Raw genomic sequence first — 22289 nt, forward strand, 5'->3', positions numbered from 1 at the left:
ATTATAAATATTCATGCTCTTTTCTAAAAAATTATTCAATTAAGGAAGTCTATTTAGGACAACTTTAGAATTAATTTATTCGTATACTTTACATATATTTAGTCAACTTCAAAATTCATTAACTTCTAAAAAGTTGATAATATTATTTTTCAGACAGAGGAAGTAGGTAATATTTGCAGTTGGCATCCTATTTTAGCAGGAGGATAACACAAACCCTTTACTATAGATGTTTATAAGTCCCGAGACATATAGGCATGCACTATAGAACTATGTTTATAAGGCCCGAGATCTATGGCATGCGACCATCAAACTATCTTGTGTTATCTCAATATTTATTATTATATAATATAGAGTTTTCACGTATGTATAGTATGAATAACTAAGAGTTTAGTAAAAAAAACTATAAAAACTCTACTCAGGCATGACATTAGTTGAAGGGGCTACATGATCACTTTTTAGTTGAAGAGCCTAGTGAGAATCCACAGTAGATTGATCACCCAGATGGTCACCTTTTCAATTTGAGGACTCCGGAGAAAATCTATGAACAATCTAAGGAACAAGAACCCATGGTGCATTTTACTTAAAAATAAATGTAATACCATGTACTCTCTCTATTCTAAATTATAAGGCATTTTAATTTTTAAATTTGGATACATAAATATTGATATTTATCTAGATAGTGTATCTATATATGTATCTCTTATAAAACTAATCCTCACTACAAATTCTATCTCAACACATGCAAGTCATCCAGATCATCTACCACTAAGCATCCAAATCATCTCTCACTAATAGCAATGTCATCCCACTAATTATATCACTAAAAAGAATTTGTAGTGAGGATTAATGCAAGCCATCCACGTCATATCCACCAAGCATGATTACTATTTTTAATATACCAGAATACTATTGCTTTTTTTTATTGGATGATTTCATTGCATTGCCAAATTTTGATAAGAATGGATATAAGAACATATAGGTTTAACTCATACTCAGCTCTCTGTCTCTGGATAAATAGATTTCTAACATAAATATTTGTCTACAAATTAATCAATTTCTACGAGATTAAGTGTTTATCTAGTTTTGGGACTACTAGGGATAACCGATAAGTTGGACCCAGCCCAGATTTTTAAGATGGGATCAGTCCATCTCGTGTTTGGTTGAGGAGGATAGAACCATTCCAATTCTCTGTTTGGTTTTGAAGGTTTAGTTGAAATGGGATGAGGTACTTACTTGTGGGGCTCACATGACACATCTTTACAATGCTCTTCCATGGAGTTGCTGCTGCTCACTCCACCACTGAGCGCTCTTGCTTGTCCATGTCACATCGTTGCTCCCGCTCGTCTAGGCCATGTCGTCGCCGCTCCTACTCGCCCACCTCCGCTCGTCTAGGTTGTGGAGCCACCGCTTCAGTTCACGCAAGGCACGCCGCCTCTACGAGCCCAGGTCACGCCGCCGCCGTCGTGCCATGTGCGTGCCCCCCTCCCCTGCTTGCCCAAGACTCGCGAGGGACATAGTTGGTCGAGCTGATTTCTTAGATTTGGGCGGACGGATTGAACCTGCTTACTAGGCGAATATTCCATTATAGGGTGGAACCCAACCTAACTTTTTTTTTCAAACACTTGTTTCTAAACAGTTTCATGGTTAAAGTTATTTTTCTTCTCCTTTCATAAAGATATGAGTTGGATGAAGCTGAAAAAAATAGCTTATTGCAGCTCTTTCCTTTATTTCTCTCTCATCTATGCAAGAAGTAGTTGATGAAGCTATTTTACCAAACACTTTTTTAAAAATAGCTCAACTTCATCTAGGCCTTGTTTAGTTCCCGAAATATTTCAAAAATTTTTACATTTCCCATCACATCGAATCTTGTGGCACATACATGAAGCACTAAATATAGATAAAAAATAACTAATTACACAGTTTACCTGTAATTTACGAGACAAATCTTTTAAGCCAAATTAATTTATGATTGGACAATATTTGTCAAATACAAACGAAATTGCTACTATTCCTATTTTGTAAAATTTTTTGGAAGTAAACAAGGACTAAAAAAGTTGCTCATGAAGTTATTTTCTAAAAAAAATAGTTTTACTAGTAAAGCTGAGTTGTGCCAAACATAACTTTAGTTTCCTTAGAGTCCCCTCATATTTAGGCCTTGTTTAGATTAAAAAACTTTTTGGATTTAGATATTGTAGCACTTTTATTAGTATTTGGTAATTATTTTCTATTTATGGACTAATTAGGCTAAAAAAATTTGTCTCACAAATTATAGATAAACTATATAATTAGTTTTTATCTATATTTTAAGGTTTTATGCTTGTGGCGCAAAATTTGATGTGATGGAAATTTTTTTAAAAAAGTTTTTAGATTTTAGGTGTAACAAACGAAATATAGGAGGTATCCGTATGTTGTTTGTTTTTTCTTCCAAATATTATTTTATAAGTACATCGAATTCTGCTATTACCTTACTCATTTTTGATAAAAAAGATGTAAGAATATCTAGGTTTAACTTAGGCCTTGTTTAGGTCGTAAAAATTTTGTTTTTGGCTACTGTAGCAATTTCGTTTTTATTTGACAAACATTGTTTAATCATGAAGTAACTAAGCTCAAAAGATTTATCTTACAAATTATAGGTAAACTGTGCAATTAATTTTTATTTTCGTCTATTTAACGCTCTATGTATGAGACCAAAGATTCGATGCGACAGAGAATCTTGCCTTACGCTGAAACAATGTTACTTAAAAAAACCGCAACAATACATGGGACATGATTCTGGTATTAAAAAACCCATCCCATTTATATTTTAAAATATAGTGCGTTCTGTCTCGGGAACCGTGCCGAGGCAAACACTCCCGGCCTTGAACTATTGCGACGTTCCGCACGCCCTTTCCGAAGCCCCTTTTGGCTCCTCTTTCCGAACCCCGTTCCGAACGACCGAACCCTTCTCCGTTCTCCCTCCTCCTTCCGAACCCCCCCGTTCCGAAGCCTTTCCGCACCTCCGCTTCCGTCCGTTCGAATTCCGCGCAGCGCCGCACCTGCTCCCACCTCCCAGTGAACTTATCAACCCTCCGCGGTCCGCACGCAGGATGCGCTGTGTCCGATCAGACTCGACGAAAATCTACATCTCCCTGAGAGCGAGATGGCGGGCTCCGGCGTGGGCGAGAGCACCCTTTTGCGGTCCCTGGATTATCCCTGCACGAAGCGCCTCCGTCTCCGCCGGCTCCTCGCTTACTTCCGGAGGCACGGCCACATTGAGATCTACTATGTGTATGCCCCCCATCGAAACCCCATCTTGATTATTTTGCTTGCTTTTAATTTACCCGACCAGAGATCGCTCGCCATTGTTCATGCAAAATTGATCAGTTGCGGCCTTGATTAAACATCGCAGGGCGAAAGAGAAGTTGCGTGTCGTCTTCCACTTGAGGGACCTGCTGAAGCAGGTCAAGGCAGGCCAATTGCGGGAGGCCTGTAACTACATCCTTAGCTTCGCGCCCTTCACCAGGCGACACTCCTCGCGCTGTTTCTGCAGGACCTCGCGGCCATCTTGGACTTCGCTGACGGCCACACCATGGCGGCGCGCATCCTTTGCGACTGGTTCATAAGCCTCTACAATCACCGTGTGCTCGCCAAGTTTCCCTGCTTCGCCACCCTCGTTGCCGATGTCCTCTTCCTGCGCACAGATCGTGTCAGGTACCATCTCTCTGAATGCCACATCCATGTAATATGATCCATCCATCGATATGTGCAGCACACTTAACTCCTATTGTTACTCCTGTTGCAGGGCCTCCCTGGACCGGAAACTCGTCATTAACAAGGCAGTGGAGTTGGTCGAGGCGATAGCTCACAAGACGCCCGAGCTCAAGGACAGGATGCATTACCCTCGTGTCCGGAACAACCTGGACAACGTGGTACCTGTTGGTTCCAGGTACATATATGTGTGCAGCACGCCGGTGCAAGCTTCTTCCAACATGTCGCGTCACTTGCGCTTACCAGTAACTGACTTCCTGTGCATGCGATCTAATCTTGCTAGCTTTCGCCAAAGGCGTCGAGCGAAGAGTTCAGGCCACAAACAATCAACTGACATTGCGCAGTTCTATCTTCAGCTGAAGAAGAGGTGCATCTTGCAATGAAGCTTTCACGCTGTTTCTACCTTTTCCACGGACAAACTTCACTGTATAAATGTTCCTTCTTCATTTTGTGCAGGCTGCCTTCTTCAAATCCTGTGGAAAAACGTCTTTTTTCAGGTACCATGATGCTATTCAACATCGTCTCCAGCTAGTACCATGTTTTTATACATCATATATGGTTTGAGAAACATGATTCATAATACACTTTTGTTGATTAATGATTCTCAGCAATGAACAAATGGGAGGTGCTGATAGCATTACTGGGTACGTACTTCTAGTTTGTCACTGCATTAGTTTTGTTTTCCAGCTTGCTTGTCCATGATGTCCTAGACAGAGTATATTTCTCCATGTCTGGTTTTGAGCGAGCCCAGTTCATTTTATCTTATATTTCGTTTTGCATTTCTTGTGCTGAACTATATGGTAGACCCATGTATTTTATGATCCAATTGGATATCCATGCTTCCATGCTAATATAATTAGAACGGTCCAATTATATGTTACAGAGTTCCATCATTTCAACAACTTGAACTTCATCATCATTTCAACAACTTGAACTTCATCAATGTGTAATGACTGGAAAACTTGCATGATCTTTAGTGAAAAGCTTAAAATACCCATGCATGTTTTGGAACTTTCCATGCTTGCAAGTTACTAGAATTTCCCCAGTTGTTTCATCAAGTGCCATTACTTTTCAAAGCACTTGAATTTTGTATATGCATGATGACTGGAAACTCACATTATCATCAGACCAAGCTTTACAAGCTGGTAGAGACGATCCGGTGCTCAAGCAAGGCCACCCCACTGGATCTTTGTCCAAACAAGGTACTATCAAGTTCTCTCAAGACAAAATAAGCTGCAGATATGGATCACTGATATGATATTGTTGGTTCTCTGCAGTTTTCCCACTCAAGGCTTTTGTAACGCGTGGATCCCTGGTGTTCCCCCAAAGCAACCAAGGACATGAATCTGAACATTCATCCAAGCTAGGTAACTTGCAATTTTCTTTCTGCAGTTCGAAACTTCACATTAAGCTGCATCTTCTTACTGCCAAGCTTGTCGTTTACTTGCAGATACATCTCAAATTCCTGCTACTGTGGCCACTCCCGAAATTAATTCAGGCAAGTTATTTGCCTTGGCTTTTCCAGAAATGATCTCTACTAAGTTAATATAACAGTTTGATTGATTCAAATGTGTCCAAAACCCCAGTTTACTCTTTGAAATTGTTCATCGTTGATTAAATTTGGCAAACCTGCCAATGTTGCTATATAGTTATTTTTTGTCCCAAGATTTTTATTTTATTTTTTGGGTGCAGCTATGAAGCGCTCAAGTCATCAAGAGTCGCATAAAGATACCTCTGATCCAAATGTTTCAAAGAGGCCACGAGTAACTGGGACTGGGAGTTTTGTTGAAGTCAGTCCTTCTGTATACTGATGATTTGCGTGGTGTGTTGATATTAACATCGCACATGCAAAAAGTGTGACATGCAGCACAAAGATACAACACTGAAAAACTTCTTTAATCCATCTTCCCTTAAGATGTATCATTCGTATTCAGCGATTGTACAAATTATCATTTTCAGCATAAATGTATTGTTATGCTGTGCTTCTGTGCTCTACCTACGAGTGACAAGCTCCTTTGTTTACATAAATGAGTCGGGATTTGCTACTACTTTTTGCAAGCAGCCAAGGACTACTCGATTACTATGTCTTTTGTTTGGCTAGTCGCTAGCTATATGCTTTAATGCTTCCGTGTTAGCTGACATCCCAAGCGGTGGCAAGTTGTATAACGCTTATTTTGCTTTACTAAGATAATTGTCGGTGCATTGCAACGGGAGCAACCAAAAAATGAACTATATGTTATTTCTTCACCTCTTAATGAAATACGGGTTCAACCCGCCCATGAAAAAAAAATCAAGATAATTCAATTTTGCACATGAGATAGTTGTTTGAACATATGATCAAAGTCATTTTCTACCTTTCGGCTAGAAGCATTTTCTCTACCCCTTCTTACCCCGAAAAAGTAGGATCACCTTGTGTCCTTAAACCTATAACCATCTTTGGCTAACCTAGGTACTGGTTTGCATTTAAAATTGAAAGCAAATATTAGTAATCAACCGTCACCATATAAGCAATTCATCAGAAATCTACCATTTACATATAAGCATGAATCAACAATCTACTCCTATTTGTTGGGGTGGGATTGTGGGAAGGGGCAGCGGCCAGTCCTGGACGGTAGGCGGGCAGAAGTTGTGCCTGTCCTAGAAGATAATAATGGATATACCGCATCATTGCATCATATTGCTGGGCAAACTGCAGCAAGTAGTATATTTAACCCAAAAAAAATGCTTGACAGATATCACAAGCAAAGTCACCTAGAATGATCTGCATTTGCAGTCTTACTGACACTATGTGAGCTCAGGTCATTAGGGAAGGTCACAATAGCAGTTCAGAGAATATCATTCATGTTTTTCAGTGTTACTCCCTCCGTCCTACAAATAAATGTAATATCTAGACTCATTGCTAGAATTGTGTTTTTTTTGGAACGGAGGGAGTACGTCCCAAAAGAGTAAAATTATGGAACTAAGAAATGCAGCCTTGCAGGCACCGGTTTCTCGTTTACACATGTTAACTTCAGGAAAACTGAGAGCAGGTCTCTCATCGCATCACCATTGCCAGTGAATAGGATCTGGCCATTTTGATCGATAGTGAGACCATGGGACATTGGCACTGGACAAATACTCATTCGACACGAATTCACATCTTGATAATAACCAATATCATCCGGCATATATGGTGGTCGAGTTCCCATTCCCATGCATGTTTATTCCTAGAGTCCGTTGCCCCATGGATTCAGTTAGCAGGGATTCATCAAGGCCTTGTTTAGTTGGATTTTTTTTGGTTTTGACTATGGTAGCATTTTTATTTATATTTGTTAATTATTGTCCGACTCAAAAAATTCGTCTCACAAATTACAGACAAATTATATAATTAGTTAATTTTTTTTCTATATTTAATATCCTATATATGCGTAAAGATTCGATGTGATAAAAAATCTTAATTTTTTTTTAGAAACTAAGGCCTTGTTTAGTTCGCGAAATTCTTTCGTTTGTATTTAATAATTAGTGTCCAATCATAGATTAACTAGACTTAAAAGATTGTTATGTAATTAGTTTTTATTTTTATTTAAATTTAATATTTTATGCATATGTTTAAAGATTCGATATGATATAGAATCTTAAATTTTTTTGAAAACTAAATAAGACCCAAGTTCCTTCAAAAACTTGATGATTTCCTCTTGTCTTCACATAATATTTGCTCTGGCACAAGATGACGCAGTGACTGGTCATACCTACTTTACACGTTGGACGTCGGAGACTCTCGAGTCCGCCAGATCCCTACGCTACTGAACTCTGCGGGACCCACCAATGCCTAGAACCCACAGCTCCCAGTCTCACCGGCTGGTGGACCCCACTAGGTCATGTGCCGGGTGACGCGGACTCGCGTGTTGCAAATCTCCCCGTCGCTTTATCCGCAGCTCGTGTCCGATCTGGAGCCATCCGGATCAGCCTCGCCCTGGACCTGATCCACGGACGGAGCCACATCCCGCACCGTCCGCGGAGCAACGGACGGTGGACGCCGCGGCGGTCCACGGTCGTCCACCGCTCGCCCCCCCGTCGAGACAAACGTTAGCCTATAAGAAATTGGGCCGCCCGGTTTGTCCCTCCCTCTCTCCCTATCGCTTCTCTAGCTCGCCCATACCATAGCTGCTGGTACCGGCTGCCTGAAAGCTCCCTCTGTTTCCTTGTCTTCTCCGGTTGTCCGGCTTCGTCTCCCTCCGCCTCTCCGGTAAGCGCTCCCCGTCCCGCCATCTCCGTCCGTGTTTTCGCGCCGGTTGCAGCCGTGTGTTGTGAGGTTTCCGGTATCGCGTATACATCTCCGTTTTTTTTAGTTCAGTGCTTAGTTAGCTTCTTGGATCTACGGATCATGGCTGAACCTTGCTGTTCTTACATACCACCGCGAGAACCTTCTCTAGGGTTATAGTATATGTTTACTGTTTAGCCTGGAACTTTGCTAATTAAAAGGCTTTGGGTTCAATGTGCTGAGAAAAAAAGGGGTTGTTTGTCTTCAGACTACTACTTCAGTTGCTGTGTTTTACTGCAGTAGAAAATAGTACGAGAGGATTAGACTCTCCACTGGCTTGCTCCTACGATTCTACGAGCATATGTTGTCGCGGTAAACATGGTCTTAAGGGTGATTTAATGGAAGATGCTGTTACTAAAGGGCGTGGTCAAGGTAGTCGTACGCCGTATATGTAACTCTCAGTCCACAGCTGTAAAAGTCAAGAAGTACACGAGGATGTGTTTCCATCACTGACTTCATTAGTTTGTTCGTAGTTTTTATTTTGTGTTCAACACGGATTACTAATTATATTTCCAGCATTAAGCTTAGAACTTTATTTTGCTGCCAATTTTGAGTGGTTAGGATGGAACTTTCTGGAACGTTTAGTTTGATTTGATACGGTATTGTTTGCCCAAGTCCATGCTTCTAGTGTCAAAGTTTCACTTAATCAACACATTTTTTTCCTCTCAAAATGCAAATCATAAATGTGTGTATCTTGCAATCAGGAAGTATAAAGATTATGCTAACATTTTTTCTGTCAGGAGTAGCTGGCCAGAAGGTCATAGTAGTTTGATCATCGATGCTATGCTAGCCTGTTTGTTCTTCACTTCCATATAGTTTCGTAGTGGAACGGTTGATATCTATATCCAGGGAAAAGGAACAATTTCGACTCATTATGTAGTTCCAGTGTGGTCCATTCGAACTCAACTATATATATGCGCCACTTAAACTGACTTTGAATGTGCGCCACTCAAACTGAACTGAAGTATGCTATTAAAACTCAAATTTAGTTGTATCTTCCCTATGTACACTCAGTGAGATGTTTCCTTGCCATTCAAACTGGACGGCTCTTGTTAGGTTGCAGTTTGAAACTTGCCTTTTGAAAGGAGCATTACAAACTCCAAATCCATGCTGAAAAAATGTGACAACCTTTGGGCTGTACCTATCTAGCTGCTTAATTTAGTACACACGCTTGATAGCTACTGGTAACAGCTGCCCATGTGACAGCAGAGTGCATCCACGCATGTTCCCACCTGCTACTATTTTCTTTCTGTTCAAAGTATTCATTCATCAGAGTTGCAGCTGCCACTATGTGAAAAAAGCTTAAATTCGCATGTCATGTATAAGAACTATTAAACATGCGTCTGTAATAAGAATTAACACAGACGTCTGTTGAATCACAAGCGTCTGTAATAAGAGTCTCAATAAACACACGTCTCTGATTATCATGAACACAGACGCGCATTGCACAGGCGAAAATTACAGACGTTTGTTTGGTGTACACGTCTGCAATATTCTTATCTCAGACGTGCGTTTAAAGAGGTGTCTGTCCTATTGTTTTGGAGCTGTGGGCCTCTAGCCGAATTGGGCCTGTTTGAGTTGGGCCTAGTGTCCAGTTGATATTCTTTTATACTAGTGGGCATGCACCATGCGTGATGTGTCCATGTTTAGCTACGGCTAGCTCTCACCTACCTTTCCTCTTTGATTTTGAACATGAACTGCAGCACTCAGTCGATGGCCTCACCCGGAGCAGCAAAGTTCACGCAGATGGAAGCCGCGCGGCAGTCCCTCATCGCCATCTCCCAGTCGGTGCCGGAGATCGGGGCGCCCGTCATCAGGCCTCCTAGCGGCGGCGTAGGCGGATGCGGCATGGATGAGAACGGGCACGAGGACGTGGCGGAGCAGAGGTACAGGGCGAAGCTCATCTCCATCTCCAACCAGTCGCCCGACGCCCGGCCTACGCCGTGCCCTCCCAAGACCGGCGCCGCCTAAAGAGCCGTGTGTGTGTGTAACGTTGCCGCATATAGGTGTACGTGGTGTACCGGAACTACCGGTTGTGTGTTCTGCTAATCCACTCGTGGCCCAGGAACCAGGACACTGGGCCTTAATAATCGCCTTGAACTGCCAAAGGGAATACTTGTGTTCGAGTGTGAACTGGAATTGTGAAAGAACTATATGCAAATAAGTATAACACCGTTGATCGTTGACTCATGCTCCTTCCGCTGCGAAATTACTACTGTACATTTTGTTAGAGTCACTTATAAAATACTAATAATATTTATGATGTGATTACTGTATATTTTTTTAGAGTCGTTTATAAAATACTAATATTTATGATGTGAAATATAAAATAAATATCATGGATTAATAGTGAAATATTTTTACAAGAGAAGTTTTACGAAGATTTTTAAAATATGGATGATTCGGTGCAAGGTGGGACAACGAGAAAATAAAAGAGAAAAGGTACTCACGTGAAAGTATACTCGACTATCAAAATGGATGGGACAACACTAAAATAGGTGGAGCCAGTTACGGATTTTTGAAAAAAAAAATATGACTCTAAAAACGCACAATTACTTTGGGGAGGGAGGACCTTTAACGCACTATTGTCCTCTCAATTCTAAACGCACATTTTTTAGCAGATCTTGTCCCTTACACCTTGATTGGATGGTGGCATTCGGTCCTAAAATTTGGAATTGAAAATGGCAGGCCCGAATGCTAGTGTTTGGATGGGTTTTCGCGTAGTATTCAGCCCAACTATCACACCCCCGCGGCAAATCCGAGCGGAGGTCCTCGGTATTGGTTGGAAATCGCGCGCGTACCGCTTTGGTTTCTCATCTCAACACATGATCGCACATTTCCCGTGGGCGAGCAGCGGCGGGCGAGCGCCCTTCTTCCCCTTGGCCGGCGGCGTGAGCTCCCTTTCCTCTTCCCCATGGACTGTGCCGCGAGCTCCTATCTTCCTCTCCCCATGGACGACAGCTCGAGCTCCTCCATCTCCGACGCGCGAGCTCCCTTCTCCGACAGCTCCTCTTCCTTCCAAACAAAATTTGGTACTTCCTCCATCCCCAATTGTAAAAAATCTTGAAGAGTTAAACTTTTCTAAGTATGACCAAACTTATATAATAAAATAATTATTATTATGATACCAACTAAGTATCATTAGATTCTTTCTTAATTATATTTTCATAGTATACTCACTTTACGTTATAAATCTTAGTATTTCTCTCTATAATTTTGGTCAAACGTGAAAATGCTTTGACTCTCCAAGATTGTTGGAATGACTTACAATTTGGGATGGAGGAAGTATTTGCCATCTCATTAGATTCCCAACTAGGAATTCCATGACATCCAAACAAACTTTTTTTTTTACGTACAAAACATGCAAACAAACAATTTGATATTGTAACCCAATGCCAAAGCTGACTTGATTTGGTATTGCAGCTAATTCAATTCCAACACCAAGGCCTTGTTTAGTTCCGAATTTTTTTTGGTTTTCAGGACTGTAGCATTTTCGTTTTTATTTGACAAACTCTGTTTAATCATGTACTAACTAGGTTTAGAAGATTCATCTCACAATTTATAGATAAATTATACAATTAGTTTTTATTTTCATCTATATTTCGTGCTCTATGTATGTGTCGCAAGATTCGATATGACGGAAAATCTTTAAAAGTTTTTGGTTTTCGAGTGAACTAAACAAGGCCCAATACAAACATCCAAACGAAAGGGGCCCGTGCGCACGGTACGTCTGAACATGGGCTATGCGTCGTAAAGGCCCATTCAAGGAACTCTGGATTGAGTAGATCTTTTTGGGCCGGGCTCTTGTCTTGTGAGTGTGTAATCTCGGATCGGTGAACTCAACGACTGGCCACGACTGCGGCTGTCGGAGAAGATGGCGGCGGCGGGAGGAGAAGTTGCCGGCGCTTCGTCGGGAACGAGGACGAAGCGGCTTAAGATTGCAGTCATCCACCCGGATCTCGGAATTGGTAAGTCGCCCTCTTCCACCTCCGGTCGCTCGTGCTCATCCTTTGATGCGTCCCCGCCCTCTCCAATCTGAGATGTCGCATAGGTTTATTTGTTTAGTTTAGATCCGGTTACCTTTTAGGAACAGAAAATTTTGGGTGTCTTTAACTGTAAGAGGAGCGCAAACTCTATTTGAAGTCATAGGAGGTTCTCGAGTTAATATTTAGGTGAGTATGGCAACTCCGGTGGTATCCCTGTGTCGAGGGAGTTTACCCTTGAGTTTTCATACACACGTTAGTGATGCTTCTTCTTGTGAAGTAGCGACTCCGTTCAATTAGCTTGCCGCTGGAAGTGATTGTGCTAGTTTGAAGTGTATTTGCGTCATGCTTGCCGTGAGTAGCTCACAGTTGACAGATTACAGAATAATTTCTATGTACCTTTTGCAGTACCTGCTGCTGCAGTATGATCAATGTATGACCATACTCGCAGCATGAAAGATCGAAGCTGCTCAATTATAGTCAACCTTTTGTGTAGGTGGTGCTGAGAGATTGATTGTCGATGCGGCTTGCCAGCTTGCTGCCCACGGCCATGATGTTCATGTCTTCACATCACATCATGATAAAAACCGTTGCTTTGAGGAGACTGTTTCTGGTAAGGCTCAGAACTTTACCTACATATATTTTGTTGGTACCCTAGTACTGATTACAGTTAAACAGCTTCCCTGTGGTGTTTTTTGTTTTATTACACATTGTGTGCTTCTTGACCTTGATTCGAAACACTTGTCCTAGGTCACTTCCATGTTAATTCAATTCCTGCAATACAAAATATAACAGATTATGTGTAAAATTGGTGCTTATGAAAATACAATTCTTACCTAGTTTTTTCTCTGGTGGTTTGCAGGTTTGTTTCCAGTTACTGTATATGGAGATTTCCTGCCCCGTCATGTGTTTTACCGCTTTCATGCTGTTTGTGCTTATCTTCGCTGCATTTTTGTTGCACTCTGTGTGCTACTCAGATGGCCCTTCTTTGATGTCATATTGGTAGACCAGGTTTCTGTTGTGATTCCACTACTTAAACTAAGGGCATCATCAAAGGTATCAGTGTCTTGTTCGCATGAAGTGCTTACTGTTCTCCAATTGCAGCTCCTTGATGACAATTTATATGTTGTATCTCCAGATAATATTTTATTGTCATTTCCCTGATCTTTTACTTGCGCAACATACTACTATGCTTCGAAAGTTATATCGCAAGCCAATTGACATGATTGAGGAAATCACTACTGGTATAGTCTTCTGAGTACCTGCTATTTTTTCTTCCCTTTTCTTTGTTTAGCTATATGTCTTGGCATCCAGCAGCATTGTAATTGTAGCGGTAACCTTTTATGTATGTCAGGTATGGCTGATTTGATTCTAGTCAATAGCAAGTTCACTGCAGCAACTTTTGCAAGGACTTTTTCTTGTTTACATGCTAGAGGAATCGAGCCTGGTGTTCTATATCCCGCTGTCTCTGTTGAGCAGTTTCATGAGCCCCATGCTTATAAGTAACTTCATTCTTGTATATCTCCTTACATTTAGGTCTCACTTATTCAATTTTTAGACTAAACAGATCTTCTTACCATTATCATATTCAGATTTAGCTAAACTAGACAACCATCTTTTGTACAGATTGAATTTCCTATCAATCAACCGGTTTGAGAGGAAAAAGAATCTTGATCTTGCCATTTCAGCATTTGCTTTGCTCCGTTCTGTTGCTTCGACTCTACCTGGCGACGCTCTGCAAGAAGCAACATTGACAGTGGCAGGTGATTTTTGTGTGCATATTTATTTTCCTTAGTTGCATGTTCAATGTTACAAAATCAAGGGGTTTAAACAATATAAAATATCAAGTGCACTGATTTCCTACCATGCAACATTCTTTAGGTGGCTATGATAAGCGTCTGAAGGAAAATGTTGAATACCTTGAGGAACTCAAAAGACTCGCAGTGACTGAAGGGGTGTCTGGACAGGTTAATTTTGTTACATCTTGCTCAACATCTGAAAGAAACGAGCTTCTCTCCAACTGCCTCTGTGTTTTATACACTCCAAAGGTAAGTGTCTAGCTGCTAGGGCTTACATCAAGCTAAGCATTTTATTTAGTCACAAAAAAACTAAGCATTTTATTTGCCATAATTAACAAGCCTGTGTCTCGTACTTATCAGGATGAACATTTCGGTATTGTACCTCTTGAAGCCATGGCAGCCTATAAGCCTGTAATTGCCTGCAATAGTGGTGGCCCAGTGGAAACAGTTGTGAATGAAGTAACAGGGTTTCTATGTGATCCCTCTCCCACAGAATTCTCCAAAGCCATGCTGAAACTTGTGAATGATCATGATCTTGCTGTCAGATTGGGTGAACAAGCACGAGACCATGTGGTGCAAAAATTCTCAACCAAGACATTTGGTGATCTCCTCAACGGTTATGTCCTGAATGTCTATCATGAGAGGATGGAATGATCTATAATACCGGGTCAGCCATGCCTTGCAAAAAAAAAAAGTGTTGGATACCGGGTCATGAGAGCATGGACTTCGGCAAACAGTACTGTATCAAATCAAACTAAACGTTCCTGCAATTTCCATCCTAAGCCATGCCATATGGAAACAATTTGTTCAACACAAGTTCTTTTTTTTTGCATTTTTACATCTAATCCGACTTTAATGTACACAAATGATGGCAATGACATTCCATTGAAGCCCTTTGGCATACTATAGTCACTCGATGATCTGTATATTGTTTTCAACTATTAAATCAAATTTGGCTTAGTCCATCCTGTACTGCACCTCTAGAATCTGGAATGGAGCTGAAGTTTGTTACAGTCATCTTATTTCTTTCCCTAAAGGAAGAGTAATTAGGTACACAATTGGTTGAGATATCAGTGATTTGACTGGTTAAACCTGAGCTGTCAGGATCAGTTCTCTCCTGCAGGTTGCAAGATACCAAGGCGATGTCTGAAAGGAATCATGTAGGTCCAGGTAGCTGTGCCACTTTGTGAAACCCATTTGATAATTTGGTAAACTGTCATTAATCATCAGATCAGAATTCTTCTACTGTCTGACTCACGCCTTTGGGAAAATGTTGCCCACGTATCTTATTTGGATGCCAATTCAAGCAACCGTCAGATGCTATGGGCCAAATCCAAGGTAAACTCTGAGCATTCCTAAAACGGGACTCTGTCCGAAGTCTGGAGTTGTACGTTGTCAATGCCGTTTTGTCAGCAGTGGAACTCTTGCTTCTGTTCACCGGTAGCTGAAATTCGCGCTGGACGTTTCCAAATCCCAGAACCGAATCTTATAACCCAACAAGTCGGTGGTAGTCTTGTCATAATGATGTTTTTTGTTTAAAAAAAGAAATCTTAGTCAACGTACTATTTCGCAGTTCCTTGAGGATCTTGAGCCCCGCTGATTGCTACATTTGTTCAAAAGAAAATAGCGCGGCAGTCGAGGCCTTGTTTAGTTCCCTAAAAATTTTGCAAAATTTTTCAGATTTCCTGTCACATCGAATCTTTAAACGTATACATGAAGTATTAAATATAAATAAAAATAAAAACTAATTGCACAGTTTGGTCGGAATTGAAGAGACGAATTTTTTGAGCCTAGTTAGTCCATAATTGGACAATATTTATCAAATACAAACGAAAGTGGTACTATTTCTATTTTGAAAAAAGTTTTGGAAGTAAACAATACCCAAATGTATCAGGAAGCGTTTGTTCGACGGAACCATGTGGGCCGGCAAATGCTTTAAAGTCCTCGGGCGACGTGTGGCGCGCCGCGTTAAGTGTATTGTCAATTCGCCCTGAAATATCTGCAAGAATCGGTAAACTTAAATTTCGTGCAAGTTTCATAGTTCATGCTTGCAAATAGCACCATGTTTTGCTAAATGGTGGTGCACTGATGGACAGCTTTCGTCACAGAACATAATATCTGATATAACGAAGAAAATCATCCATGACCCATGTTCAGAATATACTAAGCTTGGTTTAGCTAGTTCTAACCATAAGAAAAAAAAATATATTTTTCTTGGCCAATTAAGGCAGAGCAATGGCTGGCTGGCCAGCTAACTTCGCTGAACAAGAAACACACCCGATCCCTCTGTGCCGGAATAAATCTTGATACCCTACTTAAGACAGTACGAGCGAATAAGGTTGTGTCAGCAAGTGTTTTAGTTGAGAGTTGAGACTGACTGTCACTGCACTCGGTCGTCTTGGCTCGATGGGATTGTTTCCACTCGTTTCAAGAGAATGCGATTATGCGAACGGTTCATGACAAGGAAAGATGCCAAAATGATATCAGACGCTTACCTAAACCACGAGAAACATAAGACAAATCTCAGTGTTGACTTGTACTATTCCTGCCCATACAATAGTCTTCAGTTCTCCATCCGGGAACCATCAGCTGCTTTACCATTTAACAGTGTCATTAGGATTTCATTATAAAAAATAGTAGGAGTACTAGTTAATTGAAAGGGTGCTATTTAGTTTTGGAGAAACAGATAAGAATGCGGCTGGAAATTTGGAATAGGAAAACGCAGCCTGACGATACAGTCAAAGGAAACGCTCAACCGCCCACAGCCAAGAAATAAATAACAAGAATAAAAACGACAAACAAATGGATCCGGATTAACAATTCTGATCCACCGTCATCCCCGGCCAGCTCCTCTTGCAACTACATTAACAACTCCATGATGCATTTGACGTCCCAAGATCGAACCTCCCACATTCACCACCTGTTTCTGTCTTTCTGACAGGTAGCTAACATTTGCATCACGCTGTATTTTCAACAGTTTTCCTTTGCCATTACAAATCTGAATCTGTCTTGCAATCGCAAGGTCAGAGGGGCATGCCTGCAAACCCAGTTGCGAGTAGACACCTCGCGGTGAGCAACCGCCGCCCATCAGTTTGCTTGCTAAAGTCGACGCCCACCAGATTGCTTGTTTGCTCCAGTCGACGCCCATCGAATTAATTCATGTAACTCAAGTCCTGGTTTATCGGTCAAAACCCTTTTTTTTAGCGTTTAGATGAGAGACAAAGTCTTGAGTTTGCAGATCTTGGCCAATCGATGTCGGCCTGCCTTTATTTTAGGTGCCAACCTTGCACTCAATAATATGTAAGCATCGCTTACTTTTGTGGCCATCTGACTTCTGAGTTCTGACCACAGCTAGCTCATGTTGCACTGTTATAGTCCATGGAAATCAAATTGCAACGGTACTAATACTGCAAGGTGCGCTTTTCGGTTGGCTGATTTTTCAGCTGGTGCTGATGCTGATTTGTTGTAAGAGAAAACATTGTTCCATAGCTAAAAAGAAGTGGTGATAAAAATCATGACTTTTGTTTCAACTATGAAAATCGTGTACTTTTGTTCTAAAGGATGAAGAATGAGCTTTTGTTTGCAATATTACCCTAGCATCTGCTGATCTGCATAATGTACTATTTTCACTGTGTGCTAACCTCTGTCCTGAAAAAAGAAATATAATACTCCATCTGTCCTAAATTATTAGTCATTTAGGTACACCTTTGTCTATAAAATCAAAACGTCATATAGATCAACTTCTATAGATGTCTTATGCCAATATTTTTTTAAATTTGACTAATATAATTTGACCAAATAAGCACATTATGAAAAAGCACACTTCATGATATGGTGTCATAAATCTTGGTGTTTTTTCTCGGTCAAACTAAAAATTTTTTGACTTAAGACAACTCTAGAAATTGATTTACTTGGAAATGGAGGGACCAACAGTTACTCCTCTATTCAAAGTCATTTTGGATTTTCTAACTATGTATCTTAGATCTAGTGTATATCCAGATGTATAGTAAAACATATGTATTTAGAGACAAGACAACTTATAGTTTTGAAATAAAGGGAGTACTATTTTATACCATATTCAGCCTGAGTTATTTGACGGGCTAGTATGACATCTGCGTTATATTACACGTAAATGCAGATATAAAACCCATACCCCTGGGCCCTGATCCCCTCCACCGTCCCTCTCAGACATGCTACTTTGTTTTCTGTACAAACCTGAAGCCAAGAATCCTGCTTTAGTCTTGATTGGTTGCCAGTTTCAGCTGCTTGGATTTGCCCCAGATAGAGTTCGATTCAGGTGATGGCCATGGAGGAGCCGCCTCAGCTGTTCTTGTGTCCCATCTCCATGGAGCTGATGGAGGACCCCGTCACGGTGTCCACCGGCGTCACCTACGATCGCCGTAGCATAGAGCGGTGGTTCTTCAAGTACGGCAAGACGACGTGCCCGGCCACCATGCAGCGGCTGAATTCCTTCGACCTCACGCCCAACCACACTCTGAAGCGCGTCATCTCCACCTGGCTTGACCGCGCCTCCTCCTCGTCGTCGAGCACGCCGCTGTGTACTAAGCTGGCGCGGGAAAAGCTACCGTCGGTGCTCGCCGGCATTGAGGCCACGCCGTTCAAGGTCACCGCGCTCAAGAACCTCAGGCGCTGCATGGATGAAGACGTGGCAGCGCAGCAGGACTTCGTCGCCTACGGCGGCATTCAGGTGCTCGGCCGCGTCATGACACAGGCGCTGGCGGAGAGCTGCGCCGGTGTAGATTTCTCGGCGTTCCGGACGTGCGAGGAGGCCGGCGCCGTCCTCGCCACGCTCCCTCTCTCCGACGACGCGTCGGTGGAGCTCGTGCTCAAACCGGAGTGCATGAAGCCCGTGGTCGCGGTGGTGCAGCGCGGCAGCGCCGATTCGAGGCTGCACGCTATGGCCATCCTCGCCAAGATCTCCGGTGCCAGCGGCGCCGACCGCGACTGGACCCCTGGTGTGGACGTCGACGACCTGGTCAAGTCCCTCCTCGAGCTCCTGTCCGACGGTGCCTCAGCGAAGTTGAGCTCCCGCGCGCTCGACGTGCTCCTCGACGTCACAGCGCGCTCCCGCGGCGCTCGGCGCGCCAAGGCCGTGGAGGTGGGCGCCGTCTGCGTGCTCGTGGAGCTCCTCCCCGACGCCGACCGCCGCGTCGCCGAGCGCGCGCTCCTCCTGCTCAAGCGCCTGTGCAAGTGCCCCGAGGGCCGGCTCGCCTTCGCGGAGCACGCGCTGGCGGTGTCGGCCGTGGCGCGGACGATGCTGCGCGTGTCGGTCCTCGCCAGCAGGCTGGCCGTGAGCGTGCTGTGGCTGGTGGCGTGCTCGGCGACGCCCGCGGAGAGGGTGCTGGATGACATGCTGGTGAGCGGCGGCGTGGGGAAGCTGCTGGCGCTCCTGCAGGTGGAGAACTCCGCGTCGACCAAGGAGAAGGCGGCGAAGCTCCTCAGGGTGCACGGCCCATTCTGGAGGCAGTACCCGTGCTTCCCCACAGACCTCAGGGACTACCTGAAATTCCTCAACTGATCTCTGTATGTCACTGCAAATGCGCAGAGAAATTCCGAGTCCGTTGAGCACGATTGTGAGCACGTATTTTGTACAGTTAAAATGCTAGATTTTTGGGTTTTGATCCATTCATGATTTGTAGTATTGTGTGCAGCTGTACGTATGACATTGACATCATTTTATGAGGCTAAAAGGAACTTGGAATGTGCATTTTTCGTTTAATTTGCGCTACAAGGAGATTCATGCGGTTGTAATTTTGGGTCAGAATTTTTTATTTAAAAAAATCTCATATATTAACCACGAAAACCATATAGTACATAGAATCGGAAAATAAATTTCCGTTTGGAGTTTTATAAGAGCAAATTAAAGGGGCTCTCTATGTCTATTTGGAGAGTCAATCGATGAATATTCTCTTTATATATTTCTCATTTGTCCAATGGATTTTTCATTTTTTTTTGTTCTTTATACTCCAATAGTTTAGCATACATTTTTGTGTGTGAAAGAATTATAAGAAAACCATAATATATTGTATTTAGATATTCATGTAGTCTTTCCAAAAAAATAGAAACTTCTTGCAAGGGATTTTTTTCAACTATCTCTTTGCCATATCTGTTGTATTTTATAATGAGAAGGAACTTCTTGTTGTTGTCCTTGTGAGTTTTCACAAGAAACTTATTATTTTCATGGATATCTCTAAAAACTCAATGAGATACATGTTGAATTGGGTACAAGAGTGCATCCTCAGCTGTTATCAAGTATCCATAGGGAGCATGATAGTAGCCTGAACGGAGCCAACTATCATAGCATCACGTTCAGGTCCAATGATTGTTAAAATATTTTCTTAGCTCTTTGTGATAATATAAAAATATTTTATTCCCTAAGTACAGAGTTAGTGGCACAACGGTTCACTAGGTCATTTCTTCCTCTATTGGATCAACTCCTATACAATCTATACAAAATAGAGAATTGAACATGTAATTCTCAACAAATGTATATACGGATACAACTTACAATAGCCTCAACAGTCCACTAGTTATACCTAGAGCTGTCTTAGATGTTTTTAACTTCACAATAGTTCCCTCTCTCTCCCACCTTCCTCTTCCACAATCTGATGACACCGTGGGCAGTTCCTTTATGCCGACCATGATGCCCATACAACATATATATAAGCACATCAAAGATTAATAAGTAAGTGGTTGGATTTTGAATTACATGTAAGTTGTATACCTAGAGTTGTCATTGTTGTTAACTTCACAAGTTCTCTCTCTCTCCCACCTTCCTCTTCCACAGTCAGAGATTTTGAATGTTTATTCGGAGAGATAGTGTTTATTGAGAATCAAATGATGAAAATCTACATAGATTACCACTAATAGCCTCCCTCCCCCCTAAAAAAACCCATAAGCACTTCACGTTAAGATCTGCCCTCCGTTCTAAATTATAGGAAGTCTTGATTTTTGAAGATATTATTTTACTTAGTATATATATAAATATAATGTATATCTAAGAAGAAAAGCCACAAATAACTTATAATTTGAAATTGAGATACTAGAACAGAAAATAATATACGTGTTTGGTGTTTCAACACCAGGGTTAGAGCAACTCCAGCCCACCTCCTAAATAAGTCCCTATTCTAAATCTAGTGACTTGAAATTAACTCCAACCCACCTCTTACTTGGGCTTCCATTTTCCATACCCTACCAAATTATAGTTTTAGCCTCTCACATCCAGAACCCCCTATCCACTGGGTCCCACCCACTTTCCTCTCCCCACCCATAAATCGAGACAAGAATTACAAATGGTGGAGTTGATGTAGGATTTGTTAATGACAGGTAGGTCTCATGTGAGATAAGGACTTGGTCTGTTTTTTCCATTGGAGTTGGTTCTTAATTTGAGCCCCTACTTTTTTTTATCATAGCCTGTAAATAAAAGTTTAAGAGTTTAATTTAGTGACTTGGGCTGGAGTTGCTCTTAGTGGTTATTTTGCAGAAGCTCCTTCGCTCAATCAAACTTAAACGTGCTTCTAATACTCCGTTCAGTCAGCTTGTTTCCCCCGATGGGGAGTGAGCTCAGGTACAGAGTCTACGACAGGACACGGCTATGGAAGGTGCTTGCTGACTTCTGGGCTGGGCCGAGCTCGTCCGAACCAACGTTCGCTGCAGGGTCTATGATTCTGTCCTCAGCTGAGCGACCAAATCTACTAGGACACGAAAACTTTGCACATCCTACACCCGGGGGGGGGGGGGGTAATTATCTAATTAGCTAGTTAATAATATTGTCTGTACTAAGATTTTTATTCTTATTTCATATTAATTAATCTCTAATAGTTTCTTATACAAATTGAATTTAGATCTTTCTAATATTTTCTTCATGTCTTTTATTTTTATTATTGCCTATCAAACATCAGTTTGTCCCCTACCACACACTCTAATTAGCTAGTTAATTGAAAATCAGCATTTTTCTTGTTTAATCCTTCTGAATTGATCTCCAACAATGGGATCTATATTATTTAGCATTAGTCTTCCTATTATCTTTCTTATCTCCTATGTTTGTATCATTATTGGTCTAAACTCTAAACGGTCATTTAGCCCGTTGTACTCAACTTTTAAACACTAACAGTGGTATGATGTTTGTGTCTAACCTCCTATTTAAATAACCATTTTACGATATGTAACTGATTGTTTGTCATTTGATGTTAGGATCTAGTACTAATTAATTTTGCCCCCGTTTAACTACTTGTTTTTATTGTGATCCTTTTCCTAGGCAAAGAAATAGAATGATTAGGTGAAGGTTAGAGCCCAGAGACTAGTTAAATTTCTCTTTTATTTTTTTAGTTTTTCTGCTTTTTTGCATCGCAACACAAACGTTTATTTTGGTGTTATGTACATCTTTGCCATGTAATATTTTGACACATATGATTGTTCTTAGTTGCACAGCCCCTCTAT

At 41.6% G+C, this 22289-nt stretch overlaps 4 protein-coding genes across 4 annotated transcripts; all 4 read left to right on the top strand.

Moving 5' to 3' along the window:
* LOC110436663 lies at positions 3035 to 5722 on the top strand. Its single transcript, XM_021464111.1, has 10 exons — positions 3035 to 3267; positions 3389 to 3690; positions 3782 to 3925; positions 4031 to 4114; positions 4204 to 4244; positions 4356 to 4391; positions 4875 to 4949; positions 5025 to 5114; positions 5198 to 5245; positions 5440 to 5722. The coding sequence occupies exons 2-10, from the start codon at positions 3569 to 3571 to the stop codon at positions 5556 to 5558; spliced, it is 759 nt and encodes a 252-aa protein (XP_021319786.1). The 5' UTR covers positions 3035 to 3267; positions 3389 to 3568; the 3' UTR covers positions 5559 to 5722.
* On the top strand, positions 7825 to 10237 carry LOC8071075. The gene is made up of 2 exons (XM_002446966.2): positions 7825 to 7972; positions 9751 to 10237. Exon 2 carries the CDS (start codon positions 9761 to 9763, stop codon positions 10016 to 10018), a length of 258 nt encoding a protein of 85 aa, XP_002447011.1. The 5' UTR covers positions 7825 to 7972; positions 9751 to 9760; the 3' UTR covers positions 10019 to 10237.
* Positions 11858 to 14846, top strand: LOC8060461 (alpha-1,3/1,6-mannosyltransferase ALG2). Its single transcript, XM_002446967.2, has 8 exons — positions 11858 to 12015; positions 12527 to 12643; positions 12893 to 13086; positions 13169 to 13274; positions 13385 to 13532; positions 13657 to 13793; positions 13912 to 14078; positions 14190 to 14846. Exons 1-8 carry the CDS (start codon positions 11922 to 11924, stop codon positions 14481 to 14483), a joined length of 1257 nt encoding a protein of 418 aa, XP_002447012.1. The 5' UTR covers positions 11858 to 11921; the 3' UTR covers positions 14484 to 14846.
* Positions 17998 to 19633, top strand: LOC8060462 (E3 ubiquitin-protein ligase PUB23). Its single transcript, XM_002446968.2, has one exon. The coding sequence runs from the start codon at positions 18130 to 18132 to the stop codon at positions 19366 to 19368; it is 1239 nt and encodes a 412-aa protein (XP_002447013.1). The 5' UTR covers positions 17998 to 18129; the 3' UTR covers positions 19369 to 19633.

This window comes from Sorghum bicolor, chromosome 6 (assembly GCF_000003195.3).
Source record: "Sorghum bicolor cultivar BTx623 chromosome 6, Sorghum_bicolor_NCBIv3, whole genome shotgun sequence".
NCBI classification, from domain to species: Eukaryota; Viridiplantae; Streptophyta; class Magnoliopsida; order Poales; family Poaceae; genus Sorghum; species Sorghum bicolor.

Bases quoted from the DNA above. Each gene is read 5' to 3' on its own strand.
- LOC8060461 (XM_002446967.2), top strand. From the start codon at position 11,922: ATGGCGGCGGCGGGAGGAGAAGTTGCCGGCGCTTCGTCGGGAACGAGG. The intron at 12,644-12,892 runs GTAAGGCTCAGA...GGTGGTTTGCAG, and splicing joins CTTTGAGGAGACTGTTTCTG to GTTTGTTTCCAGTTACTGTA. The intron at 13,275-13,384 runs GTATAGTCTTCT...TATGTATGTCAG, and splicing joins GATTGAGGAAATCACTACTG to GTATGGCTGATTTGATTCTA.
- LOC8060462 (XM_002446968.2), top strand. From the start codon at position 18,130: ATGGCCATGGAGGAGCCGCCTCAGCTGTTCTTGTGTCCCATCTCCATG.
- LOC8071075 (XM_002446966.2), top strand. From the start codon at position 9,761: ATGGCCTCACCCGGAGCAGCAAAGTTCACGCAGATGGAAGCCGCGCGG.
- LOC110436663 (XM_021464111.1), top strand. From the start codon at position 3,569: ATGGCGGCGCGCATCCTTTGCGACTGGTTCATAAGCCTCTACAATCAC. The intron at 4,245-4,355 runs GTACCATGATGC...AATGATTCTCAG, and splicing joins GGAAAAACGTCTTTTTTCAG to CAATGAACAAATGGGAGGTG. The intron at 4,392-4,874 runs GTACGTACTTCT...CATTATCATCAG, and splicing joins GGTGCTGATAGCATTACTGG to ACCAAGCTTTACAAGCTGGT.